Source organism: Corvus cornix, chromosome 4 (assembly GCF_000738735.6).
Source record: "Corvus cornix cornix isolate S_Up_H32 chromosome 4, ASM73873v5, whole genome shotgun sequence".
NCBI classification, from domain to species: domain Eukaryota; kingdom Metazoa; phylum Chordata; class Aves; order Passeriformes; family Corvidae; genus Corvus; species Corvus cornix.
Genome location: NC_046334.1, coordinates 29,138,118 through 29,161,806, shown reverse-complemented (window position 1 = coordinate 29,161,806; position 23,689 = coordinate 29,138,118). Strand labels below are relative to the sequence as shown.

The window sequence follows — 23,689 nt, the reverse complement described above, 5'->3', positions numbered from 1 at the left end:
TGCTAATGTTTAAGACTCCTTGTGATAAGCGATCTAGAACTGAAATCTTTCTTCTGCAGATGGTAGCAAGATCTCTGATGCAACCTTGATGGAGGTCTTATTGATGAATGACTTTAAACTTGTTATCAACAACACAGCATACAGTGTGTCACCTCCTGTAAAAGGTAAGAGCAGTCCTTAATAACTGATCATCTCACTTCATCTAGTGAAAGGCATGGGAAGTCTCAGAAACCTGGGACCTGGGAGAAAGGTGTTTCTCTTTGGTTTTGTCTTTTTACCACTGGATGGTCCTGCTTTTGGGGTTGGAGGTGGGGAGGGAATAAAGAAGGGTGTGTTCTTGAAATGGTTTATATGACAAATACTTTCTTTTCAGATAAGCTGAATAGTGAGCATGCTACTGAAATGGAAGATATCAAATCCTTGGTTCACAGACTGTTTGTGGCTCTACATTTAGAAGATCACCAGATCAGGAAAGAGAGAGAATTGCTGCAGAAACTCGACCATCTGAAAGGAGAGCTTCTGCCTCTTGAACAGGTTGGAAAGTGGGGTACTTCTTTTTAAAAACTCAAAAGCATTTCCTTTCATCGAAAGCAAGTCCTGTGACAGAAGAAAATCAGCATGAATGGCTAGAGTGTGTCTGTTTTGTTTGTTATGTAAATGAGGTCAACTCAAATAGAATGCAGATTATTTTCAATTCGGTTCTTTTCCTTCCTGTTATAGACATTAATGCAGTAGAAATCACACCTGGAGAAAGCTGTCAAGGCTCAGCATGACTAGTATTGAGATTGAAAGGCCATTTAGTCACCTGTTGCTTTATGAGTTTTGAGTACCCATGACAGAAAAAACCCACAATAGTGGGGTTGACATAACCTGTGGCTTAGGACAGTGAACAACAGGACTCCTGCTTTATGAGGGCCAGCCTCAGTGTTACCCAGAACTGCCTTGAATAGTAAATGGAAATCCAAAAGACATAGATCCCTAGGAGTGGGAAGGGGAGATTAAAAGCAGGATTTCTTGGTGCATCACGGCAAGAAGATCTGGTTGCCCTTGGACTTCAGTGCTTTTATTTTCTCACCAGGATAAGTCGGTAAGAGCTGTTGGTAAGAGATCCTGAGAAAGGATCTAGCCCAAGGGGAGAAAACATAGTTGAGGAACTGCTCATCAGAGGAGCACTGATGTTTGTCTGAACAGGTTTCTGCTTTTGTTTTCCGTAGGTGAGAGCCAGAATCATGAACAGTGCAGATGCAAAAACCTCCAGGCTTTTATGGGTTGGCCTAGCTCTGATGTCAACTCAGGGGGGAGCGCTGGCCTGGCTCACGTGGTGGGTCTACTCGTGGGACATCATGGAGCCAGTGACGTACTTCATCACCTACGGGAGTGCCATGGCTTTCTATGCCTACTTCGTTCTTACTAAGCAGGTAAGTCCTTGTCTTCTAAATGTCTGGAATATTGAAAAGGAGAAAAACTGACTGTGAATCACAATGTTTGAGCTCTGAAGAAAACAGAATTCAGTAAGTGGCCTTGCCATCAGACAGGGACTTGTTTGATCCCTAATGTGGCTGGATACAAACATTGCATCATGCAGAATCAAGCAGGTACTGTTGCACATGAACTGCAGGCCAGCTACTGAGCATAACTACTGTCAGTAAGATTTCATAGCCTAGGGAATGAAAAGTGAGGAAAAAAGTCTCTCGTTTAAAATGTTTGTAGATCACTTTGCATAGCAAATGGCACCTTGCTCACTGCAGTAATGGGAGAGCAACTGGTAGTGCTGTGCCAGTTCATGAATGCTGCCTCACAGAAGCAAATCACCCAACAGTAGCTTTTGTTTGCTGGAGTTTATGTATATACAGTGCAGGGTACCAAACTGTTTGGAACTCTGGCAGTTGCATTACTGAAATATATGGAAATACATTTAGTGCCTGAAAAAATGTTACTGCTCTGCTCTTCATGATCTGACTGCTTTTCCATGACTTAGAATGAATGGAGGTAAATCTAAGCTGAAATGCAACAGAAGTAGGCATTGTGTAGAATTAGAAAGTTTGCTCAGATCTCAACTTACCTTCACAATACAGACTTGTTCTGAAATCCTGTAAGACTTTGAAAAATGTTTCTTTCTCCTGTTTTAGCTCTGTACTTTACTCTCAAAGTGATCATCTTGATGTTGAACTTTCTATGATGCAAAGCTCTTTTTGTTGTGGAGGTATGTGGAAGAGTACCCAACACTTTCTTCCATTATACCGATGGACTACAGACCTTGTGAGACATTAGGTTCCTTCAGTGAAAAGGGGAGACATGTCTGTTTTTATGAAGAGAGGGCTCAGAATGTGAGTTTTACTCCTTCTGACTCGTTTTTAAGAAGGGCTAGGGCATTCTTACTTTTTGTGAGTAAATAAAGAGATTACTTTTTTGAACAGCTGCTGGTGCCATTGCTTAAGACTTTCAAATAAGTCCTCAAGAAATAGTTCCTGAACTTTCTCTGACTCCTTGGAAGTAGACTCCATTGACTGAGGTGGCTCCAGTCATGAAGATCATGCTGTGTCTTTATTATAACTGAAAATTCCTTCAGATATGATAGAAATTACTCCTACCATGTGTTTAAAAGCCCTTACGACCTGTAAGGGCATTAACTTCATACGTAGCCTCTTTACAAAACATGCGTGTGTGTTGAACAAGGTAAGTCTTCCTGAAACAGGCTAAACTTCTAATGTGCTGACCTCTACTCAGCTTCCTTGCTAACCACAAATCCCTGTCCTTCTTCCTTCCCCAGGACTACATTTACCCTCACGCTAAAGACAGGCAGTTCCTCCACTACTTCTACCGCAAATCCAAAAAGCAGCATTTTAATGTGGAACGATACAACAAGCTCAAAGACGACCTAGCAGAGGTATTTAAGTGCAGTCCTTCAATAATCACGTAGCTTCTGGCTTAAGACTTTTTCAGTAAACTCTCAGCTAAAAAAAAGTTGATCTCAAGGCTTGCTATCAAAACGCTGTATTGCTTATCAGCCAGTTTCAGCTGTTCAGAAAACCATACAATGTTTGGCTTTGATGTATAAACTACTTTTGTAGGTCATCAGAAAGGGAGACCTTAATTAATTTAATTTAAAACAAATAAGTCAGTTTATCAGCATGACATCTATTTTTTGCATATGCTAATTAATGTTGCAGTTTTGGCCATTTAATGTAATCGCTGCATTTATTTTGGGCACATTATATTTGCTGCACTGCTGTGGTAAACCAATCACCTCCCTTCCTTGGAAGGAGATTGCCCTGCAGAGTTCAGTATTTAACAACCTTGGTCCTTAGGTAAAAGACCTAGATTTACAGAATATGGGTGGCTGGATAGAAAAGGTGCTATGTGCACCCAGGAGAAATTTAGTGGCCTTCATGAAATATTTGTAGCAGATCTCCCACTCCTCAATTATTACTCCTCCATCCCACCTTGACAGCTCTGTGTTCAATGTCTCAAAAAAGAAAATGGAAAGAAACTACCCTTAATTTTAGTTCAAATCCTGCAGCTCAAGGTAGAATTTCATGAGCCACATTTGACAAAATGTTAAAAGAGTTTGATGCTTTTTTCAGTGGCCTGTGAGTTTGAATTTTGTAATTGTAATTTCAGGAAAATAATTTTGTAATTTTCAGGAAAATTGGGGTGTGGGTTGATGGGCAGGGTTCATGCTTCTCTCTGGAGACCGAATGACTTGAGCAGATCTGTCAGTATTCAGCATCCTCCATTTGATCGGTTTGGTTCCTTGCCTAAGACCAGTGCCTTCTGAGAAAAGGAAGACAGTGCATGTGTGAAAGAGGGGAAGACAGAGGCTGCAGAAGGATGATCTCTCCCTCTTGCATTGGCAGGCAGAAGAATCCCTGAGGCGTCTGCGCCAACCTCTGCACCTGAGGCTTCCCATCCAGGAAATCAGTGACAAGTACTGACTTTGGTTTTGTGTATATTGGAGATGCCCTTTCAAAGCTGATATGAATATTTAGTTACTCCATACCACCTTGGTATTTTTGACCACTAAAGTTTTAAAAGTTGCAATAAATAGCTATAAAAATGATTTGGTCACTTGATGGTTTGGGGGTTTTTTTGCTTGGTTTTTTTTTTTTTTAACCCTATGAAGAAACTTCTGAAGCAAAGTTCTTCACAATATTTGTCAAGTCTCATTAGTACAATGGAGGCATTCTTACTGCTGGTAAAATGACAGACAGAATGTTCTATAAACAAGGACCATCGTTTTAGTATCATTTACTGTAACAGCAGTAGCTCACAGGGTAATTAACTTCTGCATGGAGCAGTAAGGATTCTTTCCCTGCAATTACTGTTTCCTTTTCCCTAGTCTTATGCATTGACTCTGTGTAACACCACAGGTGAAGTTTCGATTAGCATGACAATTAAGCTTTCTTAGTAAATAGTGCTGGAAAAGTCAGGTATCTCAAACTTGCTATAAAATCATTTATGTTTCACTGTTGCATTTTATTTAAAGAATTTATCAAAACATTCAAACATACATGATTTATACAAAGTTTAAAAGTAGCCACAGTAAGGTAAGACATTTATGACTCAGAACATAGTATATGGAAAGACTTAACTAAAGCAGAACCAGTAAACCGATTATTTTTTCCCCCAGGAAAGTGGACTAAGACACTTTGCTCAGTTTGAGTTCTCTGTTGTCCCTCAGAGGAACAATTAACAATGTTTAAAAAAACTCCAAAAACAACGAAATATTTGCTTCAAGTCAGTACCACTGCAATTACTGATGCTGCAGCAGCAACAATCCTGTGGCAACCGTGCACTGCCACTTTTATGTACACAGTGACAGAGGTATGGCTGATCTTCTCCAGGGCCAAGAGGAGACCTGATTCAACTCCAAGGCCTGAAGGATGAAGGTTTGCCTATGTTGTATTTTGTAGAGCTGCCTAGAGATGTCCAGCAGCTTTAGCTTTAGAGAGATGGACAAGGCAAGCTCACCCTAAGCAAGCTGCACATGGTCTCATCTCACTACTGCTGTTTTTCTCCTGAGGATGCAAAGCACCAGCAAGCTGTAATTGTGCCCCAAACATAAATGATACCCAAGCAAAAGGAAGCCCTTTATTAATCAACCCTATTTGATTAATCCTATATTAATGCTACAATTGTACTCAAGGAATTAATTTCCTTTTTAGTGTTGCAAGAAAATAAAAGAAAAGTTAAAAAGCCCAATAAAGCCACAAAAATTGCAAGGTGGATACGGCTGTCCACAAATTTAAAAAGATGCTCTACGAACATATTCCCTGTAAACTGTGCTCTTGGGGCAAGACAAGTTAATCTAACAGAACATTAGAAATGTTTTGGAAATAGTAAAATGTACCATAGTTAGATGGCAATCAAGCAAAAAGCTTTTAAGAAAAAGTAGTCTTGAGCATCAGTTTCAATAAAATCTGAGCACCTTCTAATAGTTTTGCACCAGTAAACTGTTCCCAAATTCCCTGAGATTAATTCCCTGGTGTAATTCTAGCTTTGAAATTGCTTTAAGATTTTAGAAACTATTAGGTACACAAACTGTAATGTTTGATCCCAGTGATTTTGTTGACAATCTTGTAGAATATTAAGTCTCCTCAACTAAGATGGTGTTTTTTACTTCTGCAGCAAGTAATAGTAATGGTCATCACTGCTAAATAATCTACTTAGATTTTGGATGAAAATACAATTTTTTAGTTAACATTGAGGCAAAACAAGGAATCTGTTTTTTCCCCAGAGCATTAACATCTTTGCACACATCCACTCTGCGATATGATACTTTCCTGTTAACAACAGTAAGAAGTTCTGTGAACTCCAAGGAAGATCCGTGCTTCCTAAGTGTCTCACACAAATCTTGGATGTACCAGGAGCCATTTACAGTGTCACGATGAGAATAGTAGCCTAGTGTAGAACAAGAACATAAAATTACATCCAAATGTAAGTAGTGATAGCTTCTTGGAAAAATACGTATCAGAGTCACTGTTTGCCACCTACCATCTGTAAGGAATTACTAATGGGTGTAAATCTTACTTTACCAATTATCTAATTTCACTGGAAATTGTAGATGGGAAATGGCTTTGATATCATGTGTAGTACTCAGCTAAGAGGAACATGATTCAGGGATTGGTAGCTTACACAGGACTGCATCTCCACTTCGTAAGAGAGCAGATGGGACTGAGGACAACAGACATGGGGGAACTGGGGAGAACAGCCATGTAGTGCAGGGAAATTTATAAGCTCCCAGAATCCTGGAAAAGAGAGGGATGCTTGCTGTCAGGAGGCAGCTCAGCAGCAAGACTGATGAGAATGCTTCTGTTTGGCAAATGTAATGCACCTTGATAATTTCACTTTTTCTTCAGCACATAAGGTTCTTTCCCAGACAAGTTGCTACTTATCAGCCATGTAAATCAGATGACCTGGAACTGTTCCTGTTTTTCTGACTGCAAAATGAAGACGTGTTCATGGTTATTACAGTGAAGTATCAGACACTAGGTGTAAAATATTAGAACTTACCTTGTGCCACAGAGTAGCACATGATAAAGTCCGCACCAGCAGGCAGAGTATAGACAACAGCTGCATCCACTTCTGTCTCATTGACCAGGGCTTCACTGCTGCTGTCTGTTGAATCATGAGCAATGACTGGATCATCATGTTTATCACCTCGACAGGCCTGTTGGTGAGAAGTATTGTTATGCTTGCACGCCTGCCAAGCTCACTGTTAACATGATAATTCTGACACTAACCAGAGGCACTTCTGTTCAGCTAGGTGTGCCACATTACCATGACTCTGCCTTCAGAAAGACATATTTACTTCTCTGTTGCTTAAAACATTGGGGACAAAGTCAAATGAAAGCTCCAAGGTGATCTCAGAATCACTAAGACTGGAAGGGATCTCTTAAGGTCATCTAGTCCAGCCCCCTGACTCAAGCAGTGTTAGCAGCAGCAGGTTGTCCAAGACTATGTCCAGTCAGCTTTTGAGGATCTTCATAGATGGAGACTTCACAATCTGTCTGGTTGACCTCTTCCAGTGTTTGACCAACGTCACAGTAAAAAAAAAAAAAAGTGTTTTCTTGTGTTGAGGTGAAATTTTGTGTGTTTTAATTTGTTCCACTTGCCTCTTATCCTGTCACTTGGGTACCACTGAAAAGAGCCTGTGTCCCTCTTACTCCCTCCCACCAGATGTTTAGAGCATTGGTAAGATTCCCCTGAGCCATCTCCTCCAAGCTGAGCAGTCCCAGCTCTCTCAGCCTCTCCTCGTATCAAACATGCTCCAGAGTCCCTTAACCATCTTTGTGGCCCTTTGCAGGACTCACTCCACTAAGTCTGTATTTTTCTTGTACTGAGGAACTCAGAACTGGACACAATACTTCAGATGCAGCCTCACCAGTGCTGAGTCGAGAGGAGGAACTGCCTTCCTTGGACCTTTTGGCAACACAGTGTTGAATTACTGTTCTGAAGCACAGCCATCATTACATGCTGTTACACTTCGCTCTTAGTGCAGTCTCAAATGTGTGTGTTGAGCGAGATTTTTTTGTGAGAAGTCAGAAGTGATCCCAGTATTGTCAGTGATGCAGAAAGGCTACACATGGAGGATAACAAGGTGAGAACACACTTAAAAGATACAAAGGAGCGTTACTTAAGAACTACCACTAAAAAAAGAAAACACAAAGAATCTTCTTTACGGTGATAGAAAGTTTCATCTTGATGTTTCTTCTGATTTCCAGAGGTAAATGCTATGCCAATTGTGCTGGAAAAGAACTTAGCTGATGAACTAAGTTAATTAGCTTTTTGATGAGTATATATTATAAATGTCTCCAAGTATTACTTGGAACTTAAAATTGAAATATGAAAGTATTTTTCAATCTTTGGCACCAGGTTAAAAAAAAGTCCTAGTGAAAGGTAAATTAGGTGAATTAACAATATGCTGCTTCTTGCAGCAGCCCTGTGCCCTAAGGAAGCTTTCATTTGGGAAAAAAAAAAAGGTAATACTTAGAATTACTCTGTAAACTACTACCATTACAATCTGCTGAAGGCCAGGTTCATATATGAGTTTGCTAATTGTAATCTGGATAAAGACAGGATAAAGCCCTGAATGACCTGGTTTGACCCCGTGACTCTGCTTTGAACAGGAGGCTGGACCAGAGACCTCCTGAGGTACCTCCCAACTTGCATTCTCCTGTGAACCAAGGGAAGAAATAGGACGTTACATATGGTCTTTTTATGACCACTTAGCACAAACGGTACTCCTGAGACAATAAAGCCTTCATTTGATTCTTTAGATTCTACAGAGATGCCAAGTTAGGTCATAGACAAAAAACCAACCAACCAACAGCAACAAAAGGAAATCACTACTACCACAAAAACCAACCAACAAAAAAGGCTCACAAAAAAAGAAAACAAACAAACAAAAAACCCAAACACAAAACCCAACTTCACTAAGGAGCAAGTAAAGGGACGTGCCTGGAAGGAAGCAATGAAGATACAAAGGTTTGATACCTTATCAGCTTAGCCTAGGGCTGTGGAGTGTGAGCAATAGGAACTGAGCTGAGGCTGCACAGAACTTTCTCAAAAAAGCCCTGGTAACTGCCTTCTCTGCTATTAAATACACACTGGCAGTCAATCTGACGGGCTTAATTTGTGTTTCTTTTCATAAAATTACTTACTAAATAGAGCTAGAATAATAATATTAACACTAGTATACATTAGTATACATTTCTAAGAAAAAGAGAAGAATCCTTGTCTTAAATGCCTTATGGAAAGACTGCATCAGGAGAACTGACATCTGTATTGCAGGAAGACACGGGTCAATGTTAACTCCACTGAATTCAGAAACTGACATCTTACCTGAAGGATAAATATCTTTGGTTTTCCTACCAAACTCTGGCACTTGTCTCCTCTGAACATGTCTGTGATTGTCTGAATTTTGATTTTGTCATCATATGCATAAATGTGATCATCCACACCGTGACTCAGGAACACACACACAAAGCAGTCAGCATTACTGTGGTCATCCATGGAGGCTGAAATAGTCAAGTGGTGTTTAGATGGCCAAACAGTCATATTCAGGTCTAAAAAACATTGTACATTTGTATCATATAATTTAATCCCCAATCAGTCCTTTTTCAAATAGATGCCGTTTTCAGATAGAGCCATACAAGGTGCATTGAATTCAACCTGGCTGACGGGCCACTAACCATAGAAGGATGAATGTCATTACTTTCTCCCAGCTGCATGTACCATTTTTCAGCTTTTAGTGACTTAATTAGTTCTCTCCACAGAAGCTTCACTTACACTGCAATAAAATAATCTTCGGTCTAACCTTTAAGTCCTTCTGATGTTAAATTCCTTGTGCACAGAAATCTATTTTAAGTTAGATGACCAGAGAGATTGGAAGAAAAGATATCTGGGAATTCTGCGGCAATAATTTAGACATAACCAATATATAGTCTCCTACCTTCATAAATTTTCTGCTGCACATCTTCTGCTTTCAGATCATCAAAAAGTCTGACTTCAAACCCAAGGTCTGTCAAACTATTGTTAGAACAGATCAGTATTAGTAAAAATCTTGCTCAAATTATGTATCAATTGCTACCAACTCAATTTCTTTGCCTGTGGGGGAATTAATATTCTTACGCATTATTTATGAACAAAACTACTAAAGTTGATTTTGAATTTAAACTGGTGTCAAGTACAGGTCTAACACCTAAAGTTACTTCGAAGAGTTTGTCCAAAGAAAGCTCTGGACTCACTGAAATCATAGGACTTCTGCCAGCAGTTTCTGTGAGCTAAAAAAACGTGCCTTGAAGCTTTTTTATTATGGCTTTCTTCACCCAAGTAGCATAGGTGCTATGTCTGCAAAATCTTCTGGTCTCTACTTAAACAAAAGATGAAGGTAACTCCTTAACTTGACCACAATTTCTAAAGTTTAGATTTTTTTAAGGGTTAGTAGAGCAACCAAGTTTCTTACCTGCGTTTCAGATTGTTTCTGTCTGCCATAGTCCCACGTCTGTCTGGCAGCATTAATTGCCAAAAAAAGTGCTCATGGTTGAAGATTAATGCAACTCCTCTTCTTTGATGGTTCATTTTGTATTCCACTGCAGGGTCATGTGATTGTCTGCTGCCACAGATGGAAAACATTCTTGGTAAACGAGGCTGTTTCATTAGTTAAGGTACATAATGGTGTGTTTCAGACATGGCTCCAATTCACCATGTTATGTGTTTAGCTAAATATTAACATAATTGGATAGTACACATGTACTTATTGGAATTGTAGTTGTCTGTGACTTATTTCAAGTTCTTCTAAGTAAATCAAGTGCTGCCTTGTAATCAATAGATTACAAACTGGGGATGAGGTGCTAAGTGTAGTGTATCTTGCAAAAGAAGAACAAATGTTTATACCCTAATGAAATGGAAGCTATGACAATATAATTGTTCAAGTTTTTAGCAACCAGCCCACAAAATCCCAAGTGTTGACATGGCTGGAACTGGAAAAATAAAGCAGACCATCTTTCTGCAGTGCAGAAAACAGAAACTAAAACACTTGTGGCAACAGCGCTGGCAATAGACACGTTGAGAGTTCCAGGTACATGGAATGACAGTCCAGGTCACGCTGCCCCAGGACTGGCTCTAGTCAGAGCTGTCATTTTTGCTATATTAAGGTTTTATTTAATGCTATGGAATATTCAGGTTTGGTGCAATTATTAGAGAAAGTAACTTAGAATCTTTGCCTGCAGATGTTCAAGATCAGAATTCATCAGCAAATGCTTTTGTTTCACAACAAAATTACCATCGTTACCCGTAGCCTACCTCTGCTTCTTCATTTTGTTTTGAGAATCCCCTTAATGAAACATCTTTATGTAATGTCTACATAAGAATTCAGACAGAGAACAGGAATTCAGGATGACTGTTCAAAGTTGGGGAGGTTCTACAACATTGGCTGGATAACCAATAAGAGAAGGTGGGTGCCTTATCACATTCTTCCCAATATGAGTACCTAACATGATAAAATGGAAAGATTATAAATTTTAGCCATGTAATTATGAACAATTTTCAGATTTTGGGAATTTCGCTTCCTTAGGATTTGGCTAGGTGCATGGCTCGTAGGGATTTGGAGAGTTAGGTCCCTGGATCCTGTGAATGACCATGAAAGGATGATTCCCTCAATAGTTATTTCTCTATTCAGCTGTATGGATGAAGCAAACAAAGTTATCAGGGCAGGTAGTTTACTGTTTTCAGGGCTTTCATGGAATCACTATTCTGTGGTCCATTGCCCCTCCTTCCAGAGGAATACATTCCTGTGCTACAGTCTACTACTTAGTCTGTCCAGTGGCTCCTCAGATTGTGATGGTCTCTCACATTGCCTAAATTAAAAAGAGAACTCCTGATAGTCCCTTCCACATGCCTTCCCAATAAGGGTGCTTCTGCATCTGGTGTAGCTAAAACTAGAAACATGTTTTGTAAGTGGATGGAGTTCAGTTGAATAATTCTGTTAAATTCTTAACAAAAATCAGAAAACCCTGCACTGACCTCAGTCCCTGGGGACATGTCTGTCACTGCCACCAGAACTTTACCTTATATTGAATGCATCTGCTTCTGTGATGTTCTCATTTCCATCTGTTAAGAGAGTTCAAAAAGTGATTCAGCCACAAAATCATTCTTAAAAAAACCCCAACTTGACCTTATGCATCCAGCTTTAAACTTTAGCTGTTAATGTGAACCAAAAGCTCATTCACACATCAGGTAAGTAGGCATGCAGTTAAACAGCCTCATTAGCATTTGCCTGCACCCACAGCTTTTGGAGTTTGTTCTGGAAGTTCTGACTCCAACAGTCGATTTTTAGGTGGTCAAGACATGCGGATTTTCTATGTGTCTGTGTATCTGTACCTATATAAACATATTCAAAGATCATGATTTTATATAACTAACTAGCTGGCTGTATTTTTTTGAAGAGACTCTAACTCAACAGTTAGAATTTTACATAACTTAAAAATACGCTGGTGTTTCTTTTATTTCAGTAATGCTGCTAATACAAAGCTGAGCATTCTCGTTGAGGTTGGATGCAGCACGAGTCACAGCAGGTAGTGTAACAGCTATTGACAACTGAGAAGATGCAAGATTTAAACCTTTTCTTCTGCTGAACTATACAGACATTAAGTACCTCCAGTAACAGAATGGACTTAAAAGTAACAATGTGGGAACAACAAGGAATGTGCACATCTTGGGAATGTGCTTAACTACAGACTAGCAAATGGTTAGGCCAAAACACTGGTTACTTTCACTTAAACATCTCAATGGGCTATTAAATAACTACTACTACTGGTTATTAAATAACTACTACTACTGGTAGAGACTAACTACCACATTATGAGAACTATATATGGCACTGTACCTGTGGTGGGTAATATAGGTCTGCTATCCAGCTGGACATGGCCTGCAATTATAAGAGAAGAGTCATGTGTACATGTATTTTACAAACTACTTTGCACATACAATGCTAGCTTTTCACATCTATTTTTCACATGTTAGTAATGCTTTTTGCAAAACTAACATAGCTATGTATTGATAGAGGACAAAAGTTCTTGCAATCCACCCCCCCCCCCAAAAAAAAGAGATTGTAAAATTTTATAGTCACCAAACTTTAAGATGGAAAATACTGTCATATAGACACAGTAGGAATAGAATTCCTGGGCCAAAGAAAACTAGGAAAAGATGATTTTCCTGTTAATTTAATCCTGTTTAGTCACTTCCTAGTCTTCAGCTTTTCATTGCCACTCTCATATCGCAGCTTCATTCAGGTAAACACTATTTGAATTGTTACGATTTATGAAAAGTTTTCTGCTTGTCTTACACAGGCACAGGCTTGTTCTAAAATCTGATTGAGACCAACGGGACTACTTGTCTTTAATTTCGTGAAGTTGGATTGCTTCAGAGGAATCAAAAATCAGGTATGCACTAGGTACCACTGGAATCTCACAGCATCTTTCCCTGGATACGTTTCAGGCTCAACAGGTCTACCACCAAAGGGCAAGACACTTAAAAAACACAACGGCACTCAAAAAAGTCCCTTTAAGCTTAGCTGCATCTCCGGGAACCTAACTCAGTTCTGCTGCCCTGACTTCTCCTGCCCTCCTGTTACGCGCCGGGGACCTTCCCCACTTCCGTGTCCCGCGGCCGTGCCAGGCGTTGCGGAGGGATTTTCCCCTGGGCAGGGTGTGGTGGATTTAGGTGCAAATCCACTTCCTCGTCGGCCGCCGCAATCCTTCGCCTCGCACCTTCTCCGGAAGGAAGGAGGCAAGGGTCCGGCTGCCCCGAGCCCCGGCAGCGCTCTCCGGGCAGCGCTCCCACTCTGCGGGAAGCTCGGGCGCTTCGGGTGGGCGGCCCTGTGCCCACGGCCCCTCGCAGACATTCCCCATCCCGCTCCTGCTCCGCGCTGGCTCTGGCAGGAGCCCAGCCAGCGGCGCGCCCCGCCCTTCCCCGCCGCGTCCCCTCCGCACACGCACCCGCCCGCGGCCGCCGCTCCGAGCCCGACATCGCCGCGGACCGAGGCACCGGCTGCACACCGAGATAAACCGAGACAAACCGAGCCGTGCCGCGCCGAGCCTTCCCCTCTCTTCCTCTGCCGTGCCTTCCGGGGGTCGGCCCGCCCCCTCAGCCCGGGGGCGGGCGCTTGTCGCCCTTTGCTCCGCCGGCGGCCGCCTCTGCCAGGAACGGGGCGAGGGACGGAGCCGGGAAAGCCGAGGGGGGAGGTGTTAAAGTGCGCTGTGTGTTACCTGTGCTCCTGTGGTGGTACTGCAGCGACTGTGGTCGAGTAAATGCGCCGTCTTATACAAAACCCTCGTCTGAAATAGGTGAGAGGCTCCCATATTCACTTAGCTGAAATTTTTCAAAACGGCACTGAAATTTCCATTACAGGCACATACTGTTTCCTGTCCTGTTCCTCAAAATGCGTTTTCATTCGGGCACCACACAAGCCTTGAGAGGTTTGGATGCGTGGATCATTTTGCAGCTTCTCGCGTCTGTTCTCCCTGATGATTTCAGAACTGTGAGGCGAGTGACAAGGTATTGGAGAGAGTGCCCAGGTATCTTAACGAGGGCTGCTATTCCCAGCCGGGAATTACGCGGCACTTACCGGTCACTGGTCAATTGCGTAACAAACAAGTTTCTAAACCAAAGCCAATGACAAAAACCCGTTCTTCTGTATAAGAGCTTTACAGATTGTACGCTAGAGGGATCTGAATTTTCTAACCAGCCTACTTTTAGAGAGATAAACTCAGATATGAATGTGCGCTTACAAGCACAAAAAGAAGCATATTTAGAGTGGAATTATGGGCATTTTTACCCAGTCTGGTCTTACACAGGCTTCTTGCATGGGTGAAGATTTTAGACCAGATGTCTCCCTTTGGTTAAAGGAGTCATGGGTATTGTTAATTACCTTTGCTTGTTTTTCCCTTGTTCAGACTTGTTACCCTCAGACTGCCAGAAGGCAACTGGATCAAGATAAAACTTTGTTTCAATTGTCTTTGTGCATACTTCAGTTACAACATGACACTATCACAAGTTTTGCATCTTATACTGGGTGACATTCAGACTTCTATAAAACAGATTCCTTTTTCTGCAACTGCAAACCCCAGCTCTCACAGCTCACGCTAGAGCTGCCCGTGAACCCACTGGCAGCAAGACCCCTGTGTGAAGGAGCAGCTGTAGAACCAAAATCTAGGACTCCGCCGTGTTCCTCAGTCCAACAGTTCGCTTAGATCCTCGTAAGACAGACATTTTTTCTGCTTTGTTTTGCTGTAGGCTAAGAGCAGACTCAGCCGCTGTGTTCAGATGAGTCACAGTGTGTAACTTGATCGCAGTGCGTGCAGCCTCAGGTAGCGTTGGGCTGGTGAGCGTTTCCAGCTCATTGTAATACATGAAAGGCTTTTTGTGAGACATGCCTATACGTTTAGAAACACTTTCAGATTGTTGCAGTGGCTCCCCGGGAGGTAGGTATTTTTTGGAAAAAGCATTATGGATGGATCAGAACTGCAGTCTGAAGAAGGAAGTTTGATTGTGGACACACCGCTGTACAGTATTACCGAACACAAAAACATGCGGTGTTGAGTTAAATGAGCCACTATATATAGTATTGCTATGCTTTAATCCAGCATGAAGCTAAACACCACAGAGCTGTTTACTCACTCCTCCCAGTGGGATGGGGGAGAAAATCAGAAAAAAAGGTAAAGACAGTTTAACGGGACAGAAAAGGAGGTGAAAATATTAATAAAAGAATATACAAGACGAGTGACACACAGTACAGTTGTTCACCACCCCCTGTCCAGTCCCCAAGCAGTGGTTGGTGCCTCCTGGCTGATAAGGATATAAACTGCCCCCTATTTATATACTGGGCATGATGCTCTATGGTGTGAACTATTCATCTGGGCAGTTTGGGTCAGCTGTCCTGGCCATGCTTCCTTCCAGCTTCTTGTGCACCTCCTCACTGGCAGAATACGGGAAACTGAGAAGTCCCAGATTTAAGGTAAGCCCTGCTCAGCAACAACTAAATCATCAGTGTGTTACCAACATTATTCTCAACTACATCCAAAACACAGCAGTGCACCAGCTACTTAGGAAGAAAATTAACTCTCTCCCATCCAAACCCAAGGACATGCATTCATTTAAGCACTTAGTTTAAGCCCACTTGTACCCAACTCAACAAGCCATCTAGTTGAATTATAGTGGTTTGGACTCATTGTGGTACTTTCGTCATTGTAAACAAACAATGCCATTACCGTTCCCTGCTTTAAACTTAAAAAGATTTTTAGGGTTACAACCATGGAATTCCAGGGTAATTCAGAATTGTTTCAATTCTGTGGTAGAAAATGAATGTCACCAAATTAGGGGAACTACACGTTAATCTAGCAAAGTTTTGTAAAGCTTTACAGTAATACTTCTCTTGTAGTGCTATTTCATATCCACAAATAAGAAACCTTGAAGCATGACTAAGGAACTTTAGCAGAAACTTTTTTTTATTAGGCCCTTACATTCACTGTCATGTACAGTAAGTTCTAGTGACAAACAAACCAAAAACACAACCGGCAAAGAAAAAACACACAAAATTATATCACATTATAGTCCATGAGTCCAGTGAATTTTATGCATTTAGTTTCTATTACTTGTTCACAGATGCAATATTTTAATTTTCATTCCTCTCCTGTACATATCTAAAGCAGAATTGCTTTTTAACAAAAGCAAACATTATCTTTCTAACAGAGGACCTAATGCAGAAGTTAACTGACTGACTGACACCTGTAGATAAGCAATGAAAGCTGAGTACAGAGAGAAAACCCCAGATAATTCAGACATCAGGTGATTTTAGCTAGAGAAGTCAGAGAGGGAACAGGTGACAGAAGTACAGGCTCACATATCCATCAGCCTCACAGAGGGCATCTTAAATAAAGAAGTTTGTTGGACATACTGATCTTAACTGTGGAACTTGCTTTTAGTTTTCATCAGAACAGACTAAATGAGAGCAAAGATGAATACAGTAGCCAAGTTGTGCCACAACAGAAATATAAATCAACATATTTGTACATATATCCTTTCCGTGCGTATAATACACAACACAAAATGTTCTATTCAAAAACAGACATTTGATGAACTTTTTAAAAATAACACAGAAACTACATTTCACCATTTTCTCAAATCAAGACTATATCCTTATGCTGCAAACTGTTCATTTTACTGGACAGCCCTTAAAAGGATCAACATACTTGATCTGAAAAGTGCTGCAGAAGTAAGGCATTGATATAGAATCAGGTAGAAATATGTAGTGCACGTACATGGGCTTGGGGTATTTTCCTTCTTTTTTTAACAACAAACCTGCCAGACCACATACATTGGAGAGAACTGAAGGCAATTGCAGCAGGAACATGCAAGTACAGGCTGTGTGAGATGTCATATTGGTACACACAATGCACTCTTTCCTGTTGAACCCATCAGATGCTTCAACTGCCAGTAAACCTAAAATCTGACCTGTATTAAAAATCACCTGAGAATTCAATGTAACTCTTCGGTGCCTCTGATGTCCCCACTATGGAGTTTTCTTGGGAAGATTAAAAGGGCAGCAGTGTTTTACAACAGCATGCCCTAGGTGGATATACACCAAAGGAAAGCAATTTCAGTTCCCAAGCTTCTGGCATAAAATGGAGAGAAGGACGACTTGTTTCTTTTTTACATGAATATTGTAGTGATCTTCAAATCAGTAAATTCATGTCAGTGTTTAATGTATTACTGTCTGAAAAGCATAAAGGTTTGTAACCAAAGCTTTGCTTCTTTTCAGCTGAATCTTTAGCTTTATTCTACATGGTGAGATCTCAGTGTCTTCTTTCAGAGATCTGTCTTGCCCTCATAATGACACATACAGGCAGCTCTCTGGCTATCCAGGTAGGGTTTGCATCCTAAATGGATAACTGCATCAAACAGCAGCTGAACAGTTGATTCACAAGCTGCAAGCAAAGAAAAGTTCAGTTAAAAGTATTCTTTGAGTGGAATATGAAACTAACAAGAGAATACTCTGGCAAACTGAGAATGATTCTAAGGAAGGAGCAATCTTCTCTGGGCATAGCAAATATATTGTCAAATGAAAGACTGAACCAACAGAGAGTCATTTAAGTTTTGAGTAAAGATTTTTTTATATGCCAAACAAAATGCAAATTCATTGCATGTGGAACGTTACCTCTGTTAAAAACATACTGAGTCTCGGAAAGATCAAAGAACTGGTTTATCTCCTCGCTCTTTGCATCCCAGTTTATGCAGAAGTTGCTATCTTTAACATCAGCTCAACAGAACTGAACAAATATTCACCAGTTCTGACACTAAAGACCAATACAATGATTTATTTACAGTTAAATAAATTGGAAAAGTTCAAACACAGGGTTGTTCTAAAAACTTAACTGCTCTCAGTGGGAGTATTTACTGTGAAAGTGACATTGCCAAGTTAAAAAGTGGTTATGTCATGTATCCATCAGATGCAGGCCAATGACCAGAAGGAATATCATATGGCCTGTTACTAAGAAACCTAACATTTATTCACTAGGGGACAGCATTAACTACTTCCACTATGACAGTAATTAATATCTTATTTCATAACAGGAAAAGATTCTGTGTTTTCCTACAGTTTACTAGCAATCACATAGTAGATATTTAGGAATCACCCAGCAGAACAGTCATATTACAGCTATGTTACAGTAAATGCAAGAATTATACATGCATTTTGATCCAGTTGTATTCCCATATTCATACTCCCAGATGGGCAGCATTATTTTTTCCCCTAAAGTTAAAATTAACCTTAACTCAAAGTTGGTTTTAACCCTGATCATTTTCCTATGCTGTGTCACTGCTCTGCTGTACAAGTATGTGGGCTGCATAGCAGAGGGACAGAACAAAGCACCTTTCATCAGCTTATGAAAATGTGGCCTTGCTGCACTGCACTAAGATTCTTTGCCAAGTTAAGCTTGGGTTGAAACTGAAAAAAAATAAAGGCTTTTTCACAGTTACCCTGGACACTCTCTGAGATTCCAAGCGTTTTCTGCACATCTCTGCAAATTTTTGAGAGGCAGGTCTGAAACTGCTCATCACAATCATTTTTTTTATTGCCACAAGTATCATAGCATCTGTCGTGGTGATTGCAGCACCTTGTCATTGAAGGGATACCGATGTCAAACTGTGAAGAAAACACATAGACACACACTCCGTTGGTATTCCAGTTAAGAAAAATATAACCTATGGACAGACTGTAACAGTTAGAAATCAAAAACTAATGTGACGGGTTGAGATAAAGACAGTTTAATAGATGAATAAAAGACGAAAAAAAGGTCCCAAAATAAGCAGTGTAAAAAGCATCCACCACATCTCACAAGCAGAGGGGACACTAAGCCAGTCTCTGACCAACAGCCACCTGGAAGTCATACACAGCTCTACCACCACCCCCTCCCCACCTTCTCCCACTGCTCCAGTTTTTATTGCTGAGCACCACTATGTACTACGGAATACTCCTCTGTTCGGTGTGGGTCTGCTGCCCTAGCCTCTCCCAACCTCTTGCCCAGCCCCAGCTTATGCTCTGAGGTGGTGGATGGGCAGAGTGGGGGGTGGGGAAGAGAAAGTCCCAAAGCTGAAGGACAACAAGCTAACTCATCTTTTCTTTCTAGCATTAAGGAAAATGGGTTAGTGTCAGTAAGGACAGCAAGAGTCAGAGCCAAACCCTCCACTCTTACAGGGCCACAGCTGTGGTTACTCAATGCTTTCAAGACTGTGCAAACAAAATATGAAACCAACCACTCAAAACGCAAGAAATTAATCACCAACATTACATTTCATGCTTGTAATATTTGAAAATGTTTATGCTGTGTTCTTTTACAATACTAACACTTCCCGTATGTTGTTACCAGAGCATGTGTGAGGAGCTGATAAGAACAGGGACCTTGTATATGGATCTGTGTCAGAAGGGGGGGATGGAAAAAATCATCTACACTGAAGAAAGCTGATGTATGGAAGATGCACAAAGAAGCCCCACAATGGAAATACCTGAACTCCAAACAGAGGGGATCCACAGCCATTTGGTGGTGATGGTTTATATCCATAGCGAGGTACAGGCCTTGATCCTGAAAAAGGTAATTTATCATGTCTCAAACAGGTATTTTTTTGCACAGGATTTTAGTAGTTTTAAAACTCACCACAGACATTTGTTTGGCTCAAGATAGTATCAGTTACAGTTTTAACTTCAAATATATTCAGGCATGCACTTATCAACAATTCTTTCCAAATTACAACTTAGGGGTACTAAGTAATTTTTTTTAGAAAGAGGGACAAGACACCTGAGCAAGTGTCAATGTTTGCTTCCCAAGTTTAAAAAAAAAAAAAAAAAAGGAATTACTAAAATTGACGTGTTGGTTAAGTATGCAATATGTACGAGTATATTAACAGAGTACTTTAGTGTAAGTTCATTAATACTTCTATGCTTTATATGCAATCAACAGTAGTTCTCTGATTTTTTTATCTTAACTAGAATGAAACATAATTTTTATTTCTACAGCTGTAGCATTAATAGAATTTAAATTAGTAGAGACTGCTAAACTCACATCTCCCTTAACACTCGCTAGTGCAGCAAGCCAAGGAATTCTGCATCCCAAGTTAAGGAAGACTGTGGAGTTAATTTCAAAAACGACCCTCCAGCTCATTTCAGTATTGGAAACAAATGAGTCCACAATTAAAAGTAATGGAGAATTAAAAAAACCCCACATTTGAAAGATGCATATTCTAGTACAGAGTGTAAATGTCACAGTGTCCTGGCCACTGTTGTGGAGCCAAGCCAGGGTGCCACCATGAGACTCACTTTAACAAATAATCCAACAGAGTAAACTGGGTGTGACATGGTTCCACCATGACAGGCTATGGGAGCCTCCCATTTTGGAGTGCTCTTGAAGCGCCAGTGAAAAGCCTGGAAAGAAATCCCCTTTCTGGAGCATTGCCTGCCCTGGCACCCAGGATGGGCATGGTAGGGGAGGTGATCACAGAAGAGGACAGGTTGGAAGGCACTACAGTGAATCATCTGGTCCAAACGCCTTGCTCAAGCAGGCTTCTCCTAACAATAATAGTCTAATATAATAATGATGATGATAATAATAATAACCATCATCATCTACCGGGTCATGCCAACTTGAGCTGCCTCAATTATTGCTCAGGTAAACCAGGCAGCTGAAACGCAGGCAAGAAGCACAGATGTCCTCTGCTGGTAGCAGCAGGATTTACAAATAGCAGGACACATTCCTTGCACTGGCAACCGCGGCTGCCATTAAAACCAGTTACTCAAGCGTGACTTTGGAACAACATATTCCATAGCTCAGATTTAAGCTTTTCTGTCCCAAACCGAAATGCTCGGGCGTGCTCGTAAATAACCAGCTGGAAGGAAGCAATTCTTCCCACTCCAGGGTTTTTCCCCGTACACATCAGCTATATGTTTGACAGTAATACGCCTTTCTTCAAGACAAACGTCTTGGAGACGTTTAAAAGGAGCTATTTAAAAGTCACGTCAAGAGAACTGCTTACGTGTATGCATGCTCCGTACACGTTATACACGTATTTAAACACACATACACGTACAAGAGCTTTCTTGCCGAGGCTCACACATGTATTTACAATTACGTACACCGCCAAGAACTCGATAGCGAGGTTTGCCCCGGCAGCGGCGCTGGGCCGCGGCGGGAGCGCAGCCCCGGCCGCCCTGCCCGGGACAAGGGTCGCGCCGCCAGCCCCGCTCACCGTCGCTGCACTTGTACTGGCAGAGCCCGTCCTCACCGCCCAGCAGGTCGAGGGCGGCGTTCAGGTACATGTCGATCTTGTGCACGCCATTGCGGATCGTCTTCAGCGTCATCCGCCAGTCCGGGGTCTGCGGCGCCTCCTGGCCCCGCGCCGGCCGCCAGGCGCAGGCCGCGACCACCAGCAGCAGCAGCAGCGGGGGCAGCAGCGACAGCCGGCCGCGGGCCATGCCGAGCCCGCTAAGCAGCCCTCCTCCTTCTCCTCCACCGCCCGCCCGGCCCGGCCCGCTGCCGCCACCGCCGCCATGGTCCCCGCGGCCCCGCCCGTGCGCCCGCCCCGCCGGGTGGGGCCTCCCCGGCCGCCCGCCCGATGGCAGCGCCGCGGAGCGCACCGTGTCCGCTCTGCCGTGTCCCCAGTGTCGTGTCCGCTCTGCCGTGTCCGCTCTGCCGTGTCCCCTGTGCCGTGTCCGCTCTGCCGTGTCCGCTCTGCCGTGTCCCCTGTGCCGTGTCCCCTGTGCCGTGTCCCCTGTGCCGTGCCCCCTGTGCTGTGTCCGGTCTGCCGTGCGGGGCCTTCCAAACCTGGGCAAGCGGGGCCTGCCCTTGTACCTTGGCACCTTGGCGCTGGCTGAGCAGGGCCCCGGGAGGTACCGAATTTCGTGATGATGTTCAGTGGGAAGGAAACTGACCCGGTCATGTTTACACGTGTGAATGGTTCTCATGACATCGTCAGAAGTGCAAGGCGAGGTTGCAAAACAGAGCAAAATGAAAGTGTATCTATTAAACGGTAAAAGTCCCGTCTTGATTTGTTCAAAAGAAAAATCAGACCAAAATGAACTTGCTTGGTAAATACCGTGTTTGGTTTTGAGATTTTTAAAAAAATGTATATTTAAATGCTAGATGCATCACAGATGAGCTGAAGTGGAAGCACGTGAAAATTGTTTTAATTTTGTAATGAAAACTCTGATTGATGTTGTGTAGAATTCCTCAGAAAAAAGCAATACTTGGCTTCAGGTCAAAAGTAACATGTAAAGAAGAACAGGAAATGGAAGGAGAACCAAGAGACCTTCAGATCAGACAGAGCATAAAGATACATATTCTACTGTGTTGGGGGTTTTTTATTTGCAGTCTCAGTATTTAATATTATATGTAGTTAACTGAAGAAATCGGTGGAAATACTTCTTCAGAGAAAAATTAAGTCAAACAAAAGAGGGAGCTCTTTGTACACCTGTTCAGCTTTTTCCTATTTAGGATTTCTTTACCAAGACCCTAATTCAGCAAAATAATTTCTGTGTAGCAATGTACTTAAATGCTTTCCTAAACAGGAAACCTTGTTGACGGGGGGGGGTGTCCAGAGAAGCAATTCATACTCTTAGTTTAATTATTTTGCTGCCTGACAGTGCCTTTACATGACAAATTCATGCTGATGTGGGGTTTTTACAAGTCTGGAAGATGGAGAAAAGTCAATGAAAATGTAAAAATTTTTGTTGTCTGACTGTGGTGAATTATAGAAAAATTACTATCACAACAACTGTGTTGTGTAAACATATGCCATTTACTCAACAGGATAATTAATTTAGAGGAATAAAGTAAAATAGATATTAGAAGTATTTGTCATTAGAATACGGTGAAGAATGTTCTAAAGCTATTGAAAATTTTCATACAACTGGCTGGAGTTATGTGAGTTTTGTGTTGATGGCACCAATCCACAAATCAAATTCTACTGCTTCAAAAAGAATTTTTGCACACTTTTTGTGTGGAGCTCTTACTGAATGTGAGGGTATTATGTATAGTCTGATGTTTTCTTTATGACAGCAAAGAGCCTAATTTTAGATCTCCTACTTGGTTTTGTAGAATTAAGTCTGTATGTTTAAGGTATTGACTTTTTATATATTTGTATTGTTATATAAAATGTGTGTGGATATAAATATATATATGCACATACAGTGTGTGATAGTGTGTAGAGTAAAACTCTACTTCGTGTTAAGAGTTTGCTGGATACCTGAAATATATATACATACACAGGGATCTTAAGATAGTAAAGATGCTTTTTATTTAAGTTGGAGATTTAAGTTTTAAAATTCCTTTGTTGTTTGTGACCAGCTGCTGTTAAATTAATAAAACTTAGAGCTACAAAAATTGCCCCAGGCTAGATGATCAGATGATGTATATTAACTAGATATGAATTGTCTAAGTTTGTAGCTGCAAAAACTAGCAAGCAGATTTATTATTTGAGTAACTGTTGCATTGCAACAAATCTCATGGTCATAGCCAATCTGTGGATTAATAGATGGTCCGAAGTCTACTTCTGCAATAAGCCTGAGGAATCAAGTGCCAAGCAAGGCAGCCTCCTGAGGCTTTCTGGTGACTTAGACCTTGAGATGATGTGAGTTCTTTAA

General features: G+C 41.4%; 3 protein-coding genes and 1 long non-coding RNA gene across 6 annotated transcripts in view; 2 read left to right on the top strand and 2 right to left on the bottom strand.

The window, feature by feature from the left end:
• Positions 1-4,065, top strand: part of MCUB (mitochondrial calcium uniporter dominant negative subunit beta) — a 47,216-nt gene extending 43,151 nt beyond the window's left edge. Inside the window, exons 4-8 of the mRNA XM_039551487.1 lie at positions 60-164; positions 374-534; positions 1,215-1,418; positions 2,771-2,887; positions 3,858-4,065. Coding sequence (XP_039407421.1) covers positions 60-164; positions 374-534; positions 1,215-1,418; positions 2,771-2,887; positions 3,858-3,935 — 665 coding nt within the window. The 3' untranslated portion in view covers positions 3,936-4,065. The remainder of the gene's footprint in view (positions 1-59; positions 165-373; positions 535-1,214; positions 1,419-2,770; positions 2,888-3,857) is intronic.
• A 387-nt stretch (positions 4,066-4,452) lies between these two features.
• On the bottom strand, positions 4,453-14,085 carry CASP6 (caspase 6). 3 transcript variants are annotated; one of them, XM_010411721.4, is made up of 8 exons: positions 13,770-14,085; positions 12,389-12,430; positions 11,571-11,613; positions 9,968-10,114; positions 9,455-9,531; positions 8,845-9,020; positions 6,514-6,670; positions 4,453-5,901 (listed from the first exon to the last, which is right to left on the bottom strand). In XM_010411721.4, the coding sequence occupies exons 4-8, from the start codon at positions 10,081-10,083 to the stop codon at positions 5,663-5,665; spliced, it is 765 nt and encodes a 254-aa protein (XP_010410023.1). In that variant the 5' UTR covers positions 10,084-10,114; positions 11,571-11,613; positions 12,389-12,430; positions 13,770-14,085; the 3' UTR covers positions 4,453-5,662. The 3 variants fall into 3 exon arrangements, with proteins under 3 accessions (XP_010410023.1, XP_039407422.1, XP_039407423.1); XM_039551488.1 differs by lacking the exon at positions 13,770-14,085 and adding an exon at positions 13,500-13,704 and having other exon boundaries at positions 9,968-10,117; XM_039551489.1 differs by lacking the exon at positions 13,770-14,085 and adding an exon at positions 13,500-13,705 and having other exon boundaries at positions 5,663-5,901.
• Positions 10,856-13,082, top strand: LOC109146312. The gene is made up of 3 exons (XR_002048260.2): positions 10,856-10,957; positions 12,015-12,077; positions 12,852-13,082. It is a non-coding gene; the product is annotated as an uncharacterized LOC109146312 (long non-coding RNA).
• Positions 14,086-15,981: 1,896 nt separating the features above from the next.
• Positions 15,982-21,614, bottom strand: PLA2G12A (phospholipase A2 group XIIA). Its single transcript, XM_039551493.1, has 4 exons — positions 21,298-21,614; positions 19,564-19,640; positions 18,538-18,703; positions 15,982-17,486 (listed from the first exon to the last, which is right to left on the bottom strand). The coding sequence occupies exons 1-4, from the start codon at positions 21,521-21,523 to the stop codon at positions 17,368-17,370; spliced, it is 588 nt and encodes a 195-aa protein (XP_039407427.1). The 5' UTR covers positions 21,524-21,614; the 3' UTR covers positions 15,982-17,367.
• Between the last annotated feature and the right edge of the window lie 2,075 nt (positions 21,615-23,689).

Coding starts and splice junctions, on each gene's coding strand:
- CASP6 (XM_039551488.1), bottom strand. CDS start 13,530: ATGTCGGGCTCGGAGCGGCGGCCGCGGGCGG. Junction 12,431..13,499: donor GGAGCGGCGGCCGCGGGCGG/GTGCGTGTGCGG, acceptor TTATAATTGCAG/GCCATGTCCAGCTGGATAGC. Junction 6,671..8,844: donor CAAAGATATTTATCCTTCAG/GTAAGATGTCAG, acceptor TCTCACCAACAG/GCCTGTCGAGGTGATAAACA.
- PLA2G12A (XM_039551493.1), bottom strand. CDS start 21,523: ATGGCCCGCGGCCGGCTGTCGCTGCTGCCCCCGCTGCTGCTGCTGCTG. Junction 19,641..21,297: donor CCAGTACAAGTGCAGCGACG/GTGAGCGGGGCT, acceptor TACCTTTTTCAG/GATCAAGGCCTGTACCTCGC. Junction 18,704..19,563: donor CCCCTCTGTTTGGAGTTCAG/GTATTTCCATTG, acceptor TTTTCTTCACAG/TTTGACATCGGTATCCCTTC.